The 16,946-nt window shown below is 49.3% G+C and overlaps 1 protein-coding gene and 1 long non-coding RNA gene across 2 annotated transcripts in view; one reads left to right on the forward strand and one right to left on the reverse strand.

Annotated features, from left to right (window-relative positions):
- LOC143825567 (uncharacterized) overlaps positions 1-14,660 on the reverse strand; it is a 42,899-nt gene extending 28,239 nt beyond the window's left edge. Inside the window, exon 1 of the long non-coding RNA XR_013226961.1 lies at positions 14,550-14,660. This is a non-coding gene — a long non-coding RNA (uncharacterized LOC143825567). The remainder of the gene's footprint in view (positions 1-14,549) is intronic.
- On the forward strand, positions 341-16,597 carry LOC143825565 (1-acyl-sn-glycerol-3-phosphate acyltransferase alpha-like). Its single transcript, XM_077313636.1, has 6 exons — positions 341-534; positions 7,866-7,999; positions 9,849-10,024; positions 11,290-11,385; positions 12,832-12,904; positions 15,827-16,597. Exons 1-6 carry the CDS (start codon positions 341-343, stop codon positions 15,979-15,981), a joined length of 828 nt encoding a protein of 275 aa, XP_077169751.1. The 3' UTR covers positions 15,982-16,597.
- Positions 16,598-16,946: the final 349 nt, after the last annotated feature.

Consider the following 16,946-nt stretch of genomic DNA (forward strand, 5'->3'; position numbering starts at 1 on the left):
AACCTCACGCCGTTCTCCAGTATTCACCGAGGGTGACTCAGTTTGGACTATCCTTACTCATTCTGCCCTTTATTGGTCCTGTCCTGGAATGTGTGTGGGATGTGGACTTCAGGTCATGTCCCTCCCACAAGCCTTTGCTGATATACCTCAGATATCGTGACAGGAGTCCTGTGTCCCTGTAACACCCACAGACAGCTCCTGTGGATACCTCGCTTGCCAGTACATGAAGGCCTGTCTCCTCCTTCATGTGCCTGGCTGGATACCACCCCACCAAGGACTTCATAGTGCGACCCTCCGGCGCATTACCCAGACCCGCCTCTAGCCCATCATCTGATACACAATGGACCTCTTCCACTGGGGCTTATTGCTGCTGCTCAGTGTTCTGGTAGTCGGGATCGCTCTCTTTTACCGATGGAACACCACCTTCAATTTCTACTGCAAGATGGCTTTGTTTTTTGGCTGGTGCGGCTACTGGACAGCCAACATGTGCATTTTCCTGAGTCCAGTCTTGAGGAGGAATCCGGATAACATGAAGTGAGTAGAACGCCTTGGCCAGGGTTTGGTTCTTGTGGGGAGGGGGGAGGTAAGTTCTAGGAGGTGGGTTGGCGCCTGGCTTTCCCCCCGACTTCCCCTCGGAATAAGGCCCAAGTAATTGAGCCGAAAGGACCGGACTCCTTCTGGCTAAGTTCTTGAGGGACTGGATCACTTCACAATGGTTTAGCTCAGAGGTGGTCAAACTGTGGCCCTCCAGGCGTCCATGGACTACAATTCCCATGAGCCCCTGCCAGCGAATGCTGGCAGGGGCTCATGGGAATTGAAGTCCATGGACATCTGGAGGGCCACAGTTTGACTGCACCTGGTTTAGCTGGACAGCCTGCCACAACCAAACCAATGAAGATCAATATCGCAACCTTAATTCATGTGGGGGATTCTCTGGAATTATACTTTATCTCCAGATTACAGGGATCGGTTCCCCTGGAGAAAATGGCTGCCTTGGAGGGAGGAGCCTGTGGCATTGTACTCCATTGAGAAAATATCAGATTGTGGTTTTTGTCCCACATTAAACAGTAAAGGGATGCTGCATTCAGGAAGTAGAGTGGCCAACCTCCAGGTAGGCACGCCTCTCTTCAACAAGCCAGATGCCTCTGAGGAGTCCTCTAAGTCCTAGAAGAGAGGAGGAGGCAGCCCACCCTTCTTTTGCACGGTTCCTAAGAATTGGTGCCGGTTAGCACAAAGCTCCTTGACATGAAAGCAGGATTCCCGTGGAATTCCGACTCCAGACTTCAGAGAGCAGTTCCGCTGGAGAACGTGGCAGCTTTGTAGGGCAGGCTCTCTAGAGGGGCCTTTTTCAACCTTTTGACCATGGAGGAGCCCCTGAGATAATTTTTCAGGTTTCAAGGAGCCCTGGAAGTGATATCAGCTGGTCACACTTCCTTGCCACGCTCCCAGAAGTGACATCACCACTGTGTTAACAGGCAGGCCCAAGAAGGCGGAAGTAGGCAAGCACCTTCCACCACCTCCCAGGTGCAGGAATCGCAAGAGAACTCACGTTTGGGAGGGAGTGGGGGGGGCAATGGTTCCCTAGTTGGTGTTGGAGTCCATTAAGGCAGGAGGGGAAGGACCGCGGACCCCCTATGGAGTTCCTGCAAACCCCCAGGGGTCTCTGGACCCCTATTTGGGAATCCCTGCTCTAGAAAAAGCATCTGCCATTGGGCATCTGCTGTTACAGGCTGGTTAGATCCCATTCCCAAATTTAAAAATACAAACACCTCATTTCCTCCCTCACAGAGAGGTCCCCTTCTTGAGGAAATGAGGAGGCCAGCTCCTTGTTAAGGAGGGACACACAATTCTCTCCCAGCCCACTTCCCCCACACCAGAAGCATCCCTGCTTGGTGGGCATCCCTCCGATTTCTCCTCCCTCACATGGCCTCACATGGCACAGGGCAGCAGAAAGGCTCGGGGGGAGGGAAATCTCAAAGTTGGGATGGAGACAGCTTGCTGGAGGGCCCCGAAATGGATGGTCCAAGACACTATGCCGAGATATCCCTCAGACTGGATCCAGCAGTTTCCTGTTGACTTATCAATTACAAATTCAGTGCCTTTATTGGCATATATAGGAAAGAAAGGATCAATATTTAATTCATGAAAGAGAGTCAGCCCTCTCAGTTCCAGTTCAAGCCATCAAGAGAAGTTGTCATGGAGTTATAGGGACAAGTACAGAAACCTGGCATTGATTTCGACCATCTGAGGGTAGGGTCTTAAAAAAAGGAATTAGTTAACTTCTAGGTATTTTGCTTGTCCAATCAATTCTCATTAATGGTTTCCGGAGACGTTCCCGGTGGTGTTTACGTCACTCGCAGTACAAGGGAACCTGCTCAGTGGATTCTGGTTGTTTTGCTGAGCAGGTGCAGAGTTTTTCCAGATATGGGACATTTTAAAAATGGCCTTACCTAGCAATTTCTGCAGGGGTCAGTGAGCCAGCCCTAGGCATAAAGCATCCCAGACAGGTATCTATCTGGTCACTCTGTTTCTGCTTCACCACTCAGCCCACCCTGTAAATCTCCAGGAAAGGAGATTCCCATTTGGGAGAGAACAAAATCCGAAGTTAAGAGGTCCTTTGAAGGCTAAAGGCATAAACTTTCATGCTTCACTGAAATGGAAGTTAAAAATCCAGACATATAGGAAGAGGGTGAGCATCAAATCTGCATAAGCATAACAGATGCCAGGACCAAACTGGAATGTTTGATTTATAGGGTCACCATTTGTTTGGGTTTAATTCGGGGGTGGGGGTGGGGGGAGAAGAGTGAACAAAACCAAGATATCAAAATTAGAGATCAATGGGCAGATGTACCCTTCTTGTTTGTGGAATGCTGCGATTAATTCACTGAGACCCGGTTGTTCCTCTCAATCTGCCTTATCTCAGGCATGGAAGCACTTACTAAACTCCTCGAGTGCATTCCGACATCACATCTAGCCCACAGTTAAAGAAAAAAAATGTACACAAACATGACTCGTGGGCAAGCCAGCGTAGATGCCTCACACCTGCCTCCTTCACAGAGAATCACAATTAATAAAGAAACAAAACCTACCCCTAGTTAGTCATAGCGTATGAATGCAGGCATGCCGGTTAAGCACAGTTAATCCGCTCCTGAGATTTAGAATCCTGGCTACTAGGTGTGCATGAGGCCCTCTAATTATAAGGAGAAGAAGAGTTGGTTCTTAGATGCCGCTTTTCTCTACCCGAAGGAGTCTCAAAGCGGCTTCCAGTCACCTTCCCTTTCCTCTCCCCACATCTGTCGCACCCAAAGCACCAAATCGATTCGGCTGAATGCAAAGCAATTTGATGCTATTAAAGTCAATGGTGCCATTGAAGCCCCTGGGAAATTTCCCCTTTCTGTCTCTTCTGTGGTCTGGGGCAGGAGAGGGGAAAGGCTCAAGGTAGAGGCACCCAAATCATTCAAGAGGCATACCTGTGCTAGGGCCCAAATGGATTTCCCTCCTTTCTTCTTTTGGGGCAGGGTGGCCCCTGACATGGGAAGGGGTAGGGCAGCCAAACCCAGGATGGGACACTGCTGGAGATTTGGAGATGGAGCTTGGAGAGGACAGAGACCTCAGGAGGGTACACTGTCACAGAGTCCACCCTTCAAAGGTCCTGGGCTGGAAAATTCCTAGAGATTTTTGGAGTACCAGGGGAGGGTGGGGTTTGGGGAATAGAAAGAATCTTAGGGGGACAGTATAATGCTGTCCAGTCCGAAGGAGCAATCTCTGTATGCTGGAGAGAAGCTAATTCTGGGCCCCACCAGGAAAATGGCATCTCCTACCAGGGGCCCAACTCTGGTGTGTCCCATTCAACTTCTCCTTGGTGGCCTATATACCTGGGAGCAAATAAGCCTCCTGAGGCTCTTGTGGCGCAGAATGATAAGGCAGCAGAAATGCTGCCTGAAGCTGTCTGCCCATGAGGCTGGGAGTTTGATCCCAGCAGCCGGCTCAAGGTTGACTCAGCCTTCCATCCTTCCGAGGTCGGTAAAAGGAGTACCCAGCTTGCTGGGGGGTAAACGGTAATGACTGGGGGTGGGTAAACGGTAATGACAACACCCCGTATTGAGTCTGCCATGAAAACGCTAGAGGGCCATCAAGGAAAAGTTTATATATATAGGGGGGGGGCAAGAAATTCCCCCCTGGAGCTACCATGCATGAGATGGGACGTGGGAATCTTGTGATGTAGTCCAGGGCAGGGGTAGTCAACCTGTGGTCCTCCAGATGTTCATGGACTACAATTCCATGAGCCCCTGCCAGAATTTGCTGGCAGGGGCTCATGGGAATTGTAGTCCATGAACATCTGGAGGGCCACAGGTTGACTACCCCTGGTCCAGGAGATACCCATGTCTCTGCTGGAGGCTGGCATCCCTAATAGGCTTGTGTGCTTCAGCTAGCGCTGCAGCGCAGGGAAAGGGGCAGTGCGCCAGTCGGCACATGGACGGTGGCGCCTGCATGCAAGCGCCAACTGGCGCACTGGAGCTGCGCTGCCCCTCCCCCCGCGCCACAGCACTAGCCGCTTCGGGCGTGAATGGCTGACAAAGTGTCCAAAGCACACAAGCCTAATCCCTAGACAGGATGCTCCGGCTCCCAACAAGCTTACGCTAGAATTCCCTTCAAGGAGCTACTGAACTCCTTTATTCTACAGCTTGTTGTGACCTTCCTAGATGGACGTGATTGGCAGTAAGTGTTGGAATCACCTGCCTCGAATGCAGTTAATGGCTGGGATTCATGCCTGCTTGTGGTTCCTGACAAAACTCTTTAATAAACAACAGGAGGAGCATTAGCATGTTAATTGTGCTTGGTTCCCTCATGACAAGGCATCACGCACCCTGGGAAAGCCAGACCTCGAACTCGGGGCACATCAGCGTAGCAGACGGCTCTCAGATTTTTTTTTGAGTGGCCCCTCACCCGGAGGGTCACGTGACAGCTTGGATCATTAAAGCCAATAAGGTGCAAACAGCATACAAACAAATACATGCAAAAGGCTAACATTAAAATTTGTGGCTGTCGCTCTGCTACTGGACTGGTTAAACGTGGCGGCTTCTAATCTGGCGAGTCGGCCTCGATTCCTTGCTCCTCCACACACACAGCCAGCTGGGTGACCTTGGGCCAATCACAGTTCCCTCCGAGCTCTCTCAGCCCCACCTACCCCACAAGTTGCCTGTTGTGGGGAGAGGAAGGGGAAGGCAGTTGGAAGGTGCTCTGAGACTCCTTCAGGGAGTGAAAAGCCAGTTATAAGAGTCAACCGTAACCTTCTCACACAGCCCAAACATCATCATCATCATCATCATCATCATCATCATTATTGTTATTATTGTTATTATTATTTCGATTTATTTCCCGCTACTCCCAAATGGCTCGTGGCAGGTTACAGTGTCTTAAAACCCCATTAAAACTCCCATTAAAAGACTTAAAAACCATCCCAGCATAGCAGTGCACTAATAAAATCCCCTTCCTACCCCCCTTCCTAAAAGGGGGGGGGCGGAGGAGAAGGAGGTCAACGGTGTTCAAGAAGACGCCCAGGGGAGAGCAGTCAATGTACCCCAGCAGCCCAAGCCTCAACCACAGACCTGGCGGAAGAGTTCCGTCTTGCATGTGGTTAACCTCCAAAGGACAAGCAAAACAAATCAGTTTTGCATGCCCTGCAGAAACTAAACAAGTCCAGCAGGGCCCGTTCTCCGTTCAAGACTGTTTCCAAAACCAGAACGGGAGAGGAGAGTGTCGTGTGATGACAATTGCTAGCCGTGGGCACGCAAGATGAGGCGATACAGGATGCGCTGAGCAGATTTGCCAATGACACTCAATCTGGCGGGGCAGCTAATACATCGGAGGAAAGAAGCACTGTTCAAAGAGATTGGGATAGATTGGGAAACTGGGCCATGGACAGCAAAATGCATTTTAATAGGGAAAAGTGTAAAGTATGACATTTGGGTTATAAGAATGCTGTGCAGGCATTTAAGACGGGAGATACCAGACTTGAGAGAAGTACATGTGCAGGGAACTTAGCAGTTCTGGGGGGCAATTAGTTATACATGAGCCAAGCATGACATTTGGCAGCTAAGGGGCCAACTGCGATATCAGGCTCCACTGCTAGGAGCAGAGAATCTAGAGCAAGGGTAGTCAAACTGCGGCCCTCCAGATGTCCATGGACTACAATTCCCAGGAGCCCCTGCCAGCATTCGCAGTTTGACTACCCCTGATCTAGAGCAAGGGAAATTATAAGGCCACAGTATTCTGCACTGGTTGGCCTTACTGGGAATAATGTCCAGTTTGGGGTGCTGGAGTTCAAGGAGGATGTGGAGGTCAGAACATGTTCAGAGAAGGGGGAGAAGTTGGAATCCATGCCTTATGAGGAGAGGGTTGGGTATGTGCAGCTTGGAGAAGAAGAGATAAAGGGGTGATAGGAGAGCTGTGTTTAACTACATAAGAGGTATGTCGCAAAGGGGGCCAACTTGGGTACTGCAGCTTTAGACACAAAGGACTATGAGCCATAGGAAAGGGGGTTCTGCTTAAATATAAGAAAGCATTTGCTGATGGGGAAGGCTGTTTGTAGATGGAAGACGTTGTCTCAGGAGGTGGGGGTGTCTCCTTCGTTGGAAGCTTTTAGGAGTATGGATGAGCACCTGTCAGGAGGGCGTGATTTTCAAGACCCCCAAGATGGTTGGGGGCTGGACTAGATGACCCTTGGCGGTCTCTTCCAGCTCGGGATGATTCCGATCTGCTAGAAGTGGCCGAGACAGATTGGCTTCTGGGAAAATTCCCAGCCAGTGGCCATAGTTGGTACGGCTGGCCTGTGGTCATAGGGGGTTGCCACACTGTAGGGAGCACTCAACTGAACTAGCTCCAGGGCCACTTTAATGTGGCAGTCTGTCCTCGGAGGTACCTCCCGGTGTGCGCATGTGCGCGTATGCACGAGTGTTCTTTCCCTCTGTGAAAAGTCCGTGAGGGATGCAGTCTCTCATTGACTCACAGACCTGCCTTTCAAGTCCCGGAGGCTTCCTCTGTCAAGGGAGTGCGTGACTCACCCACAAAAGATTGCAACAGCTTGTAATAAAACATTTAGGAAAATAATCACGGTTAGCATTTTTATAGCTGCGTATTTTGAGTGGCACTTAGTTCAACAGGAATCAGAGCTAGCATTACGGAGATGACAGATAACAGCTCAGCACAAGGGTCTTATTAAGCAGAAACTATTAGTCTGCAGATACTCAAGAGATTCCTACACCTTTGAAAGGGAAATCTAATTTTTCCTTCCCCCGGACTCCAAATTCTCTACCACCCACTCCTGTTGTGTTTCCCTGTTTCCCACTGCCTAGTTCACTGTTTTCTGCCTTACGCCATCCTGTTGCCTCTCTTTCTCTGCCTCCAGTCACCGTGTATTTTTTAATTTAGTAAACATTTATTGGGTGATATGACCGTAGATCACATTGACCCTCCCTCCCAAAATGGCCAGTAATGGGCCTGGAGGGGGTGGGAAGTGGAGGGGCCCCAGGTGGGCCCAAAGGGGGTGGGAAGGGGAGGGGCCCCGGGTGGGCCCAAAGGGGGTGGGAAGGGGAGGGGCCCTAGGGGGGCGTGTCCACAGTTCTGCTTCCCATCCATGTTCTGCACAATCGCACCACTTCTAGGGTTTCTCAAAGCATGAAGAATGTTTCAGGGGTTTCTCTGAACGTTGAGAAAGACACACCTGTTCAAGTGAAAAGAGGTCCCCCTGAGGCCCCAATCCTGTCTTTTGAGGAGAAAGGTCCCACACCCAACACAGCTAGCCTACAGTACCACAATGTCCTCAGCCCACGCAATCCTATGCCTCCGTTTTCTGCCCTGTACAGGTACTTACGCACCTTCATTTGGCCACTCAAACGTTACTACGGCCTCAAGATAGCTGTGCAAGGCTCTGAGCACCTGAAAACAAAGGGACCCTACGTGATGGTTTGCAACCACCAGACCTACCTTGACCTGATGGGTACGTAGTTAGCACGGCTAACCTGCAGCTTTGCGCCCAAACGCACTGGGAAATTTGGATTGCGTTGATAGCATTTATTTCACAACTGGCCTCCAACGGCAGAGGAAATGAGGGTGTTGGCTGGATAAGAAAGGGATGGAAGTCCACCATCCACCCAACCCAACAGGCTTCTAATAATCTGAAATCTTCAAGTTTGTACTGAGAGCCCCCGACACAAATTCTAAACTTTTGATATGACCAAATGTGATTGAATTGTCCCAAGTTCAAATTCGGCATGAATCTGTCCAGCTTCAGTACAAATTTTGTTTTTACCACCTTCCTCCATGGATTTTTTCCCTTGGTGGTTTCATGATGCCCCCCCCCACACACACACACAAACACACACTCCCTGCAAAACCTCGACTCACAATGGAGTTTGCAAGATTGGTGCCCAGATAATCTAAACCAGCAGCCGGAAACATGAAGGTCATTCTAATCTGAGAGTTGGACATTTGTTTCTGTTTATTATACTAATCTGCTGGGAGGAGTGAGATCACGGCTGCAAATCACATTGTGCAAGAAAAAGTGGCTGGGAGGAGGAGGAAGCGCCATCTCAGGAGCTGACTGCTCGCTCCACCCTCTGCTGGGCAGGCCTTTTTCTAGAATTCTATAATTCTATTATAAATTGATGTCTGCTTTTTTAAGAAATAGTATTTTATTTATTAAGGATTTCAGGAGGCAAGTTGTGGTTTCCCACTCCTTTTTCTCTAAACAGTTTCTACTGATGATTGTATGTTGCTGTTTGCCTCTTTGAAATTTGTTACTGAATTGCCTTGTTTGCACATATCCAATATATTCTTATCACTTTCTAAATACCATCGTTGGTGTTTGCATATCTACACGGTGGCTTTTGCCTCACAGGCATCAGAACAGCATGACGTTGCGCAGACATCCATGAAAATTGCAAACATTGGGTGTTTTCTAGTGGCAAGTTTATTCTTCCTCTGCCTCTCGAACGGACCAAGATGCGTGCATGTGCTCAAGAAGCACAACATGCAGACAACTTGCAATTTCTGTTCCTCCGTAGAACTGTGTATATATTCGTAGTTTTGCCAGTAGCAAACGAAAGAGCTTTCACATTTGGTGATGACACCAAATAGTATATTTTTCCATGCTAACGCAGCCACGATGCAGTAAAATACGTTTTGTTTTAGTAAGTTAGGCTGTGATCGTGGGCATACTTACCTGAGAGGCAGCCTTATTGAACAAGATGAGCTTCACTCCTGCTAACATGTCTTGACCTGGGAGTCCTGGGTGCAGTTTTGGAGGCCTCGGTTCCAAAAGGACATGGACAAAATGGAGAGGGGACAGAGGAGAGTGACGGGGACGACCCAAGGCCTGGGGACCAAGCCCTGTGAGGAAAGGCTGAGGGACTTGGGAATGTTCAGCCTGGAGAAGAGGACGTGGAGAAGGGACATGATGGCTGTTGTTGGCTGTCCAGAGGAACTGGTTGTCCACTGCGTGAGACAGGATGCTGGACCAGAGGGACCACTGGTCTGATCCAGCAGGTTCTTATGATGGCTTTGGTGTTTCTGCCCCGTTATTGGCCCTCCAGAGCAACTGGTTAGACACTGTGTAAGATAGGATGCTAGACCAGACAGATTATCGGTCTAATCCAGCAGGGATCATCTTCTTAACTTCTCCCCGCCCCTAATTAAATTCCTAGCTGCTTCTTCCAGCTTCAGAATTTCCAGAAATTTCACATCTCTGTGAGCAGGAGCTTCAGGGAGAATTCCTGGCCCTGGGGCACGAAGCCGCCCTGTGGACCTGCAAGCCGGCAGATCCAAAAATATTCCTTTTCCTTCCTCAGGGATGATGGAGATCATCCCGGATCGCTGCGCCCCTGTGGCCAAGAAGGAGGTGCTGTACTTGGGCCCAGTGGGCTATGCCTGTTGGCTGAGTGGCATGATTTTCATCGACCGCCGGAAGAAGGAAGAAGCCAGGGCGATCTTAAGGCAGGCTGCAGACAACATGCACCGTGAGAATGTAAGCACCGGGGGGTGATGAGCAGGGGTGGATTTTGGGAAGAAACAAAGGGGAGGCATCACATGAGGGTTACCAGCATTTTCGCGGGGCAGGGCCAGTTTCACACTGCAGTGCACAAAGGTGAATTGTCATCCCTGGTTACATGGTAGAGATGCCAGTCTCCAGGTGGGTATCTCCAGACTACAGAGATCCGTTCCCTTGACCAGGCAACCCTCCATCATGGCGATGCTCTAGAAATCCCCCCATTCTAGAGAGCTGGGAAATCCCTAGAGCTCCTCCGTGAAGCTGTGACATCACTTCCGGGCATGTGACCGGAAGTGATGCCACAGTGTCGCCACTTCTATTGTTATCTTGTTTCTGCTGCTGCCCCAACTTACAGGGGGAGCTGGAGGGGAGGGGAAGTCTTGATGGGAAAGTGCAGCAGGGTTATTTCAGCATGACACAAGAGCTAATTCTTTCAAACTGCAATGCCAGCACCTCCAGGGAGATGGTAGGGCTGTAATTCCCATGAGACGTAATAGAATATAATCAAAAGCCCCTCGAGAAGACCCTGGTGGAATGAGTTGCCCATCGAGAGCCAGGCTCTGATGGAGCTGTCAAAGTTCCGCAGGGCCTGTGAGTTGGCGCTCTTCCGCCAGCCCTATGGCTGAGACCAGGGCAGTGGAAGTTTTAGCGGCCTCCTTCCGCCGTCTCTTTCTCATCTCCAGTCTGGAGTATCTGGCAGAAGGCGCAAAGGGGGTCCGGGTGGGGACAGGGTTTTAAATTGTAATTTATTGTCGTTTATTATTGTAACTCCGTTTCCTTGCATGTTTTATCGCTGCAAACTGCCTCAAGCCCATCTGGGGACTAGGTGGGATAGAAATTACAGATCGTTATTGTGTATATTTCCACAGCAGTGCAAACAGGTGCTCCCTGGTGCTGCTTCAGGCCAGAAAAATTAGAGGAAAACATGCTGGCCTGGGGAATTCATTGTTAACGCAATTAACACAATCCTTGAATATCTGGTTTGACAGGACCTAGGGCAGGCCTGTTAAGAGTGTAGCCCTGAGCTAGCCATTGTACAGGTGTGGCCAAACCGTGGCTCTCCAGATGTTCATGGACTACAATTCCCATGAGCCCCTGCCAGCTGGCAGGGGCTCATGGGAATTGTAGTTCATGGACATCTGGAGAGCCACGGTTTTGGCCACCCCTGATAGACAGGTTTCATCAAGACTACATTTCAACTGCCTTTGCCTTCCCTCATTTCTCCCCATACCTCCATCCAGATGAGAATCTGGGTTTACCCAGAAGGAACCCGGAACAAAGGGAAGACCCTGCTACCCTTCAAACGAGGAGCTTTTCATCTGGCTGTGCAGGCCCAGGTAAATGATGAATCTGGTTGTCTTTTATGGCAGGGGTAGTCAACCTGTGGTCCTCCAGATGTCCATGGACTACAATTCCCATGAGCCCCTGCCAGCGTTCGCTACATTACTAATTTTAACGACATGAAACCCAGGTTTTAGACCAGGGGTAGTCAACCTGTGGTCCTCCAGATGTCCATGGACTACAATTCCCATGAGCCCCTGCCAGTTTGCTGGCAGAGGCTCATGGGAATTGTAGTCCATGGACATCTGTTTTAGGGGAACAATTGAGCATGGGGGGATCGGGGCCCGGCATTCATGGAGCAATATTTTGTCACCGAATATTTCATCACTGGCTCATGTCAAATCTGCTGTTATCTACCTATTTTTTTAATGCCTTTATTAAGGGATAGGATATGCTTAGCTATAAACAAGGGATGCCAGGATCTAGGTGGGACGATTGTACACTAATAGTGAAAGAGAACAGGGCTTTGTATTGGCAGACTATCGACAAAAAAGGATGGGTTTCCGAAATAGCAGGGTTGGTTATCTTCAGTAAGCCCACTGTCAGTTTTGCTTTCAGCCTTATTAAGAATGGCAGCCCTTGCCTCGCTCAGATTGATGACTAGTCAGGTTGCCGACCTCCAGGCCATGACTGGAGATCTCCTGGGATTAAAACTGATCTCCAGGCAGCAGAGGTCGGTTCACCTGGAGGAAGCAGCCACTTCGCAAGGGGGACTGTAGGGCGTCATGCTCCATTAAAATAACTCCCATCCCCAGATGGCAACTTCCTCAGGCTATACCCCCCAAACCTCACGGTATTTTCCAAGCCAGAACTGGCAACCCTAGTTGCTAGGCATGTTAACAGGAATGAGAAAAAGGCCAGAGTAATGGAAGGTGAAATCAGAAACAACTTAATGGAGGTTGTCTAGAATCATTGAATTGGAAGGGACCTCCAGGAGCATCTAGTCCAACCCCTGCGGAACGCAGGAAGAGCCGAGGGCCCTGTCAGAGCTCTCTGGGTTCTGCAGGGCCTGCAAGACGGAGCTCTTCCGCCAGGCTTTTGGTATGAGGACGGGCTGATTACTGGGCTAATAAAATCAGGTCCTCCCCTGCCCTTGTGACATCTGGATCCCCTGGGGCCATCCATCGCCCAGCTCTGTAACAGATGGACACTGCCAGGAACGCAGAAGATGAATACGGGTCTAGTCAGGGATTGTGACGCCTGCCATCTTGGTATTTAAATTGGGACAACTGGATTGCATTGTATTTCATCAGTAAGAATCTTGTCTTGTGTTTTTATCTTGTTGTGAACCGCCACGAGCAGGCTGGTGTGGGAGCTGGTATACAAATTTAATAATAAATAAATAAATAAGGATTCCTCTCTCCACAATTGCTGCTGCAGGACTCCTTAACTCAGAGTAACATAGCCCTAAGTCACTTTCCTACAATTCTTTTTTGTCACAGGTCCCTATCATTCCCGCCGTGATCTCTTCTTATCGGGACTTCTACTGCTCCAAGGAGAAGAGGTTCGCTGAAGGTGAGTGACCAGGGGATTGGAACATATGCCGTTACTTAAAATAGAATCATAGAGTTAGAAGGGGCCATACAGACCATCTAGTCCAACCCCCTGCTCAACGCAGGATCATAGAATCATAGAGTTGGAAGGGGCTATACAGGCCATCTAGTCCAACCCCCTGCTCAACGCAGGATCATAGAATCACAGAGTTGGAAGGGGCCATACAGGCCATCTAGTCCAACCCCCTGCTCAACGCAGGATCATAGAATCATAGAGTTGGAAGGGGCTATACAGGCCATCTAGTCCAACCCCCTGCTCAACGCAGTATCATAGAATCATAGAGTTGGAAGGGGCCATACAGGCCATGTAGTCCAACCTCCCCTGCTCAACGCAGGATCAGCCCTAAGCATCCTAAAGCATCCAAGAAAAGTGTGTCTCCAACCTTTGCTTGAAGACTGCCACTATATCATTTAGTATAGACCAGGGGTGTCCAAACTATGGCTCCCCAGAGGTCCGTGGACTACAATTCCCATGAGCTCCTGACAGCATGCTGACAGGGGGCTCTTGGGAATTGTCGTCCGTGGACATCTGGAGAGTTACAGCTTGGCCACCCCCTGGTTTAGACTATAGCTCAGCTGACAAGCCTGAGGACCAAGCCTGTCTATGGGCAAAATGTTTCACAAGGATGTGGACAAAATTGGGAGGGTGTAGAGGAAAGCAAGGAAGGTGATCCGGGGCCTGAGGACTGAGCCCTGTGAGGAAAGGCTGAGGGACTTGGGCAGGTTCAGCCTGGAGAAGAGGAGGTTGAAAGGGGACAGGATGGCTCTCTTTAAGTTTTGAAAGGCTGTCCCTTGGAGGAGGGCAGGGAGCAGTTCATGTAGGCAGCAGAGGAGAGGACCAGCAGTAATGGGTTTAAATTACATGTAGAACGATACCAACTAGATATCAGGATAACATTTTTCACAGTCCGAGTAGTTCAGCAGTGAAATCCACTGCCACTGAGTTCCCCCATCAATGGCAGTCTTCAAGCAGCAGCTGGACCCAGATGCTTTAGGCTGATCCTGCACTGAGCAGGGGACTGGACTAGATAGCCTCTAGGGACCCCTTCCCACTCTACGATTCTACCCCTGTGCCAGCTCGAACCTGGGAATCAAATCAAGGTGTGAGCTTCCTTTAGAGCTGGAATTCCCTGCCACGTTCAACATATCCTTTATTGAAATATCCTATTACAAAGGATCCCTACCCCACAAATGCATTTCCAAACTTGTCTACCTTACAGGGTTGTTGTGAAAATAAAATGGGGAAGAATGCTGTAAGCTGCTTTGGGTTCACCATTACAGAGAAAAGCAGGGTGCACATGAAGTAAAATAAAATAAGTAAAATAAATTCAACTAGAAAACGCTAATTGCGTGGGGTTTCTCTAAAATTCTTTCCTGTTCTCTGGTCGAGCATTCAGAGGTGCTGACCACATGCTAAGAATGTGAGAGAAGCCATGTTGGATCAGGCCCCTCCAGCCCAACACTCAGCATCACAGTGGCCAAAACCCAGGGGTCACCAGGAGGTCCACCAGCAGGGCCAGAACTCCAGAAGCCCTCCCACGGTTGCCCCACAGGCACCAAGAAGACAGAACTTCCCCACCCCAGACATAAGAGTGTTCCACCTATACCTTGTGTCCATGGTTCTCTGCTCCAGAAATCTCTCTGATCCCCTCCTGAAGCTGTCTATGCTTGTAGCCACCACCACTTCCTGTGGCTGTGAATGCCAGGTGTTAAATTACTTTTAGAGTCAAGAAGTGCTTGCCCACACAGCTGTGCTCAATCCTCAATCTAGCCCTTGTGCAGAGGGGCTGTGCCAGGAAGCAAAGCAACCACCCTACCTTCATTTAAAGGGCAAGGTAACCAAAACCAAAATGTGTGCTGCAGGTTTTAAATTATTATGGGCAACCTCTGACGGGAACAATAAATACTTGAACCTGATGGGGACGGCACTTGACTCCTGCCCGGGTTCAAGCCTTCTTTGGCGATACAGTTCAAAGATCTGCACTTCTAGGCTAGGTTTAATAAGGAGCTGCAGGACGGGGCCGGTGTCCTTGAGGTTCTGCTCAAATAAAAAGGTAAAGGTAAAGGTATCCCCTGTGCAAGCACCGAGTCATGTCTGACCCTTGGGGTGACGCCCTCTAGCGTTTTCATGGCAGACTCAATACGGGGTGGTTTGCCAGTGCCTTCCCCAGTCATGACCGTTTACCCCCCCAGCAAGCTGGGTACTCATTTTACCAACCTCGGAAGGATGGAAGGCTGAGTCAACCTTGAGCCAGCTGCTGGGATCGAACTCCCAGCCTCATGGGCAAAGCTTTCAGACGGCTGCCTTACCACTCTGCGCCACAAGAGGCTCATCTGCTCAAATAGAAGTGTTTATTGATTATTTGTGGCATTGCATTGATTTTTTTTTTTGGTTGCATTGACTCTATTTGGTCAAAATGGATCTTGGCGTTATCTGAGATTTCTGGCCGGGATGAGTATTGCATGGTGGTGTTCTTGGGAGATGTTTTCCCATCTAACAAAAATTGAGACCAAAGGCATCTGTTAAGACCAACAAAGTTTTATTCAAGGCGTGAGCTTTCATGTGTAGGCACACTTCCTCGGACAAAATGTTTTTTTCCCCATCTGTTACCTTAACGGCTGCCCACTTTATGTTCTCTTCTGTAATTCTGTGTTACCGACACCCATTAACTGCCTGTACCTAATTTTAAGCTAATTGTAAACCCCAATTTTGTTGTAAAGGTTTCCATTTTATTTTTAATTCTTGTATGTGAGGCATGTTGCTGGATGCTCCGTGTTTTCTGTCTTGTTCTTACGGTCGGTACGGCCGATGGCTTCGACATTAAACCGATACGTACTCCGATGTGCCTTTAACTGCATCTTCTCTTGCTTCGTTTTCCAACAGGGAACCTCATAATCCGGATTTTGCCCAAGATAGAAACAAGAGACCTCGGTGCGGAAGACGTCCCTGTTCTTACAGAGAGCATCCACAAACAAATGCAGGAGGCTTATAATGAGATCTGTGAGGAGGCAAGGACGGGGAAGGATACCAAACTATGAGCGGGAGGGAACAGAGGCTTCAGGAAGGCCAGTTCTGGCCAGGATCACAGGGTCCATCTGGACTTCTCTGCCTTTCCAGGTCGTCCATAAACACGGCGTCCTCTCCTCCGATTTCTACAAGCCAAGCTTTTTTGCTGGGACATATTTTACTGATGCCTCTTGAGGGCAAGTTGACCACAAACGGGATGAGGAGCAAAACACAGAATGCCTTTGAATCCTGGGGCGAAGCAACCTTCAAGTGTTTTGAGGCTCAGACCACAAAAAGGGCTAAGTAATCCCAGATAGGGTAAGAACACACACGGCATCTATTCCGTCTAGGGCCCGAGCAGTAGATTTCCCATTGTGTTCCATGCACATCTTCTTTGCTAAGAGCAACCCAGCCAGCTAACTGGGGCAGGGGGCCGAGCCTACAGGACTTTGATAAAAGGAAGGGCATGACCCAATCTTTTTTCAAATTGGGACTCCTTGGAAGAAGAGGAGGAGGAGGAGGTGGTGGTGGCCCCACGGCCGGGTTATTTAAATTGGTCGTTTATGAAAGCTGCAGGCAGATCGCTGTGATTTTTATTTGAGGTGCTATTTATTTGTTTTGCTTCAAAGTGTTATTAAAAATCTTCCTTGGAGGCCTTTTGTAAGCCAAAGGATTTTTTTAAGGATAATAATAAAGGTGTCTTTAAGCATGTGCAGAGTGTTTGTCTGTGAAAGTAGAGCGAGTTGCTAGACGTCGAGGTCTAAAGGACTTCTTTCTTAGAAAATGTGATTTATCTCCAGAGTTCCAGGAAATAATCTTTTTAAAAAATATATATATTGGTGCAGGGATTCCCAATTAGGGGTCTGTGGGAGCTCCGGTGGGGGGTCTATGACCTTTCCCCTCCTGCCTTAATGGACTCAGCCACAACATAGGGAACCAGCTGCTTCTCAACCTGGTGGACAGAGCTGCCAGAAGAGATCCAGGCCCTATCAAAGTG

The sequence above is a fragment of the Paroedura picta genome, chromosome 16, assembly GCF_049243985.1.
Source record: "Paroedura picta isolate Pp20150507F chromosome 16, Ppicta_v3.0, whole genome shotgun sequence".
In the NCBI taxonomy this organism is placed as follows: domain Eukaryota; kingdom Metazoa; phylum Chordata; class Lepidosauria; order Squamata; family Gekkonidae; genus Paroedura; species Paroedura picta.

What these genes read in the sequence shown, in the direction of transcription:
- LOC143825565 (XM_077313636.1), top strand. Translation starts at nt 341, where the DNA reads ATGGACCTCTTCCACTGGGGCTTATTGCTGCTGCTCAGTGTTCTGGTA. An exon ending in AGGAATCCGGATAACATGAA is followed by an intron (nt 535 to 7,865) that starts GTGAGTAGAACG and finishes TGCCCTGTACAG; the next exon opens with GTACTTACGCACCTTCATTT. An exon ending in GGAGAAGAGGTTCGCTGAAG is followed by an intron (nt 12,905 to 15,826) that starts GTGAGTGACCAG and finishes GTTTTCCAACAG; the next exon opens with GGAACCTCATAATCCGGATT.